Raw genomic sequence first — 4,534 nt, 5'->3', positions numbered from 1 at the left:
TGGCTACTTAGTGTGGTAGTGGTAATTAACTTGCAAAATTGAAAGGGTTGAAGTCAAAGTTTCCAACATTAACACAATCTGATGTCAAAGATTTTTAACACTCAAAATTATAGCGGACCTGAACTTAGTCAAATAAGTTAGTATGCTTCTAACTCCACACCGGAATTCGGATCTTGCTCTCGTAGTTTACATAAAGAATAAATTATAGCAATGATATATTAACTTTAACCCAATCAGAGTAATCGTCCCTCAATTAAAAATTCATAATTATTGATCGCTTGACTTATCAAAACGTTCAATTATGGTTATTTTCATCAACTTCGTTAAAACTTCCATCAAAATGAGTTTGGTTTTGAATTTGGAAGAATACAAAAAAGAATTCAAACTTGAAAGACCATGAGCTTCTTTCTCATAAGTAATAAAGCATAATACCTATACATAAAAACCCACAATCCGACATTCTCAATTAGCTACAAAATTTGCAAAAAGAGAGAGAGAGAGAGAGAGAGAGAGAGAGAGAGAGAGAGAGAGAGAGATACATGGGAGAAAAACCCAACCTCCAAGTCTTCATAACTCAATCACAAAATTAAGCAGAATATGGATTAATCAAGCCTAATTAATTAAGCTAAACTCTAAGCAAATAAATGCTAAGCTCAGGACCCCCAGAGCCATCAGGGTTCATCATGTAAAATGCCTCAGAGTCCTTGGACCCCGCAACCCTCTCAAACTTAGCTCTCATGTACATGAGCTCCCCCTCCGCCCCAACGCCGTCGTCACTCGCCGGCAGAACTCCCGCCCCCATTGAAATCGCCTCCAGAGCTTTCAACACCTTCCACTCCTCACCGCCGCACTCCCGCTTCATAGCAAACCCGCATTTCTTCCCGTTGCAGTAAGTCCTCCACAGCGGCTCCTCCAGTAACTTCAAACCCTTCTTCTCCGCTTTCTTCTCCGTCTCCAGCGCTATCCGCACCAACCCAGATGCCATTTCTCGCACCAGAACGCTCGTCGGCGTCGCCAGCTCGATCAGGAAGGCGGGCGCCGACTTGGGTTCGTCTTGAAATGCCAGGTGGACGTGTCCACGCCGGTAACCGAACAGAGTGCCCATCACTCTGCGGCCGAGTACGGGGCGGTGAGAGCGGTGGCTCTTTCCAAACACCGTGAGAGCCGAGCGGAGCTTGGAGACCGACATTAAAGAGTGCTTCTTTGGTGGGATTACTGCAGTTTCTGCCGGGACGACTGGGATTCTGAGCTCCTCGTGATTTTCTTTCTCCGATGATTCTTCCGAGAAATGCAAGTGGCTGAAGTTTAAGTTTTCCTGGTCGTCGTCCTCCTCGTCCTCGGATTTCTTTTTCCAGTGGAAGTACCTCCTGGAGAAAGAGAGTGATGAATCGTGAAGGGTCTTGGCTGCCATGATTGTCCTCATCTGGGAAGTTTTGGAAGAGAGTGGTGAAACAGGGGAACACTAATAAATTTGGTTGGTTTGACTCAGAGGGAGTGATGGAGAGAAGAGGAGAGTAAAAACGATGGAAGATTGTGATTGTGTTGTGTGTGATTTTATTGTTTGCTTGTAACACTCTCTCTCATGATCTGTGGCTAACTTTAGAGAATCCTGACAAAAAGAAGGTGAGCAGTCCCCACCTAACTGTAACTAAAAGGAGAGAGAGAGAGAGAGAGAGAGAGAGAGAGAGAGAGAGGAATAGTTGAAGGGTGAATTTGGGGAGGGATGGAAATGGACAATCGATGGAGAGATGATTGATATAATTTGATGGTAAAAGCAGAGTAGACAAAGCCTTGTGCTAACTCTTTGTCATGTGAAGGGTTCATTTTGCTCACTACTTGAGAATATGAGAGAGAGGAATAGGTGAAAAGTGAATTTGTAGAGGGATGGAAAGATGATTGATATAATTTTTTGTGCCCCTATATTTATTTTAGTTGAATTAATTTAAATTTTGATATTTTTGTCTGTCTATTACACAGATTTCGAAATTTAGACACATCTAACAATAATAAATAAGATTGTGAGCATGTGTGACCAAAAATAATTCCGTTATGGAAGGCAAGGGGTGGACAATTGATGAAAAATGATTAATATAATTTGATGGTGGAAGCAGAGGAGACAATGCCCTAATTCTTTGTCATGGGAAATATGCATTTTCGCTCACCACTTGAGAATATGAGAGAAAGAGAGAGAGAGAGAGAGAGAGAGAGAGAGAGAGAGAGAGAGAGGGAGAGGAATAGGTGAAAAGTGAATTTGGAGAGGGTGGAAAGACGATTGAGATGTAATTTGATGGTGAAAGCAGAGGAGACAATGCTTTGTGCTAATTCTTTGTCATGTGAGGTGTGTATTTTTGCTCACTAATTTCAAGTGGTGATAATACTGCTACATTTATTATAGTTAGATTAATTTAAATTTTGAAATTTTTTTGTCTATCTATTACACAGATCTCGAAATTTAGACTTATCTAACAATGATAAATAAAATGATAAGCATTATCACCACTTGAGAGTGGTGAGCAAAAATATGTCCATCATGTGAAGGTAAGGGGTGTACAAAGAACACTGCTTGATTTCTTATATGTAAGGTCCTCCTCTTTTACGGAGGATTCATTTGGTGTGTGTATCCTTTTAGAACATTTCCCCGAATCGGAAACGGGGAAACCTCGATAAATCGGGGGGGGGGAAGCAGGGCCTGCAGTTCCCACTAATCCAATCGCTTCCCGACAGTAAGCTAGTCCGTCTAATGAGCCTTTATTTGACAATCAAATTGCACAATTCACTAGGGTGGAGGAGTCATTACCTGTTACGTATAAATTTCAATCCATCACGTATATAAAGTAAATTGTTATATGAAAAAATGAAAAGGTTTCTACACATGTATTAAACTGTTAATTGTCTGAATTGCCTACATGCATGCATAAAATAGAGTGCATTCCGCGTATCATCTCATTAATTACCATTAAATTAAATCAAAATTCATCCAATAATAATAAATCAGATTAAAGAGCAAAAATTATTCCCATGAAATAAGAGTGTGACTGTGTGGTATGGGGTAGACATGGAATGGAATGACTGACTATTGCATTGGAAACAGTAAAGGCCACACCACCGTACCGGCCATTTAGTCCCTTCATGCCCCTACCACAAGTAACAATGCACCAACACACGTACCCAGGAGCCACCATTAGCCCCCGTAATGTTTTGTGTCTTAATTTGTTATCTTCTGTTTTACTTTGTTTTTTATGTTTGCATCTGAATATCTGTTAATTTCTCTCTGTGGTTCAATAGAATGACTGGTCTGAGAGTTGCAGACATTGTTCAGAAACAGTAGTTTTATGAGATTCAGAAGCTGTTGGATTCTGGCTATCTTTAAGTTTTGGATTATCTGTTACCTTGCAGTGATTCTCAAATTTGATGAAAAAGAAAAAGAGAGAGCAAAACTTTTTTTTTTCAAAAGTAGTTACCTTATATGTACTTTTTGTATACAAATCATATCTTTGTGTATAAATTCTTTGGATTTTTGCGATGTCAAACGTAATTATAGTTAATGATAAATAATTGTTTATGCATAAGGAACAGTAAGATCATATTCCAGGCTTTGTTAAAACTTAACAGTAGTCTACATTTGAGTCTCTTTTTTTTAAAAAAAAAAAAAAAAAAAGGAATCATCTAATGGCTTCTTTAAGGTTGTTCACCTTTTTTTAGATCAAGAAGACTTACATGAGTATTTTAATCTTCGTTTGGCCACCATCCTATAGTTTATTAACGCCAAAAACTGAACATATAACGTGGCGTATGAAATACAGGTCGAAAAATCGTCTCCAACTATTAATATTGGTCAACCAGTGTCTACTGGTTCACACTAGAGCACTAGGCCTAATTATCCAATCATGATGGCGAATAACATTGAGCCGATAAACTTCTTTCTGCTAAATGATGTGCTAGCTTGGCTACTTATCACCATCATTAACAACTACTTAATTAGGTTGAATAATTTTAATTGGCCAGATCCCTACGTAAGAGGCCAATCCATAGAATTTTATCACACACCGTGATCTGCGTATGCTCTACATGTGAAGTTGGACCATCTATTATTTAGGTCAAAAGTGGTTGAATTCTGGGGCAGCTTTTCTAAAAGTCCGCCAATCCACATAGAAATGTTACAATAAGATTCCTAACTTGTAATATGGACCGACCAGATATAATCACGGATCAACTAACAAGGATCCGCACGAACAACTTGAAGTGAAAACAATAACAGATTTAGATATAACAACTTACAAACATATTATTTTTGTTACGAGCTAACATCATCATGCTATTAGCATAATCTATGCGCATAATATGTTTAATAGTACAATATGGATGTCCTAACAATATGTGCTTATAAAGTATACACATGTTCTGTTACATTGAGAAATATGACAGCTAGAAGAACTCGAAATAGTAATCTAGTTAACCAACCAAAAACAAACTTCATCACAACCCACAATATAAGACTAAGGACTTGTTTAAATTGATAATCCGAAGATCAAAA

The 4,534-nt window shown here is 38.5% G+C and overlaps 1 protein-coding gene across 1 annotated transcript; it reads right to left on the bottom strand.

Moving 5' to 3' along the window:
* Positions 1-549: 549 nt before the first annotated feature.
* On the bottom strand, positions 550-1,629 carry LOC137738363 (protein MIZU-KUSSEI 1-like). Its single transcript, XM_068477999.1, has one exon. The coding sequence runs from the start codon at positions 1,421-1,423 to the stop codon at positions 626-628; it is 798 nt and encodes a 265-aa protein (XP_068334100.1). The 5' UTR covers positions 1,424-1,629; the 3' UTR covers positions 550-625.
* Between the last annotated feature and the right edge of the window lie 2,905 nt (positions 1,630-4,534).

Source organism: Pyrus communis, chromosome 6 (genome assembly GCF_963583255.1).
Source record: "Pyrus communis chromosome 6, drPyrComm1.1, whole genome shotgun sequence".
NCBI classification, from domain to species: Eukaryota; Viridiplantae; Streptophyta; class Magnoliopsida; order Rosales; family Rosaceae; genus Pyrus; species Pyrus communis.
Note: the sequence above shows the minus strand (reverse complement) of the source record. Positions and strands in the feature narration are given on the sequence as shown.

Excerpts from the sequence above, each read along its gene's own strand:
- LOC137738363 (XM_068477999.1), bottom strand. The coding sequence starts at position 1,423 with ATGAGGACAATCATGGCAGCCAAGACCCTTCACGATTCATCACTCTCT.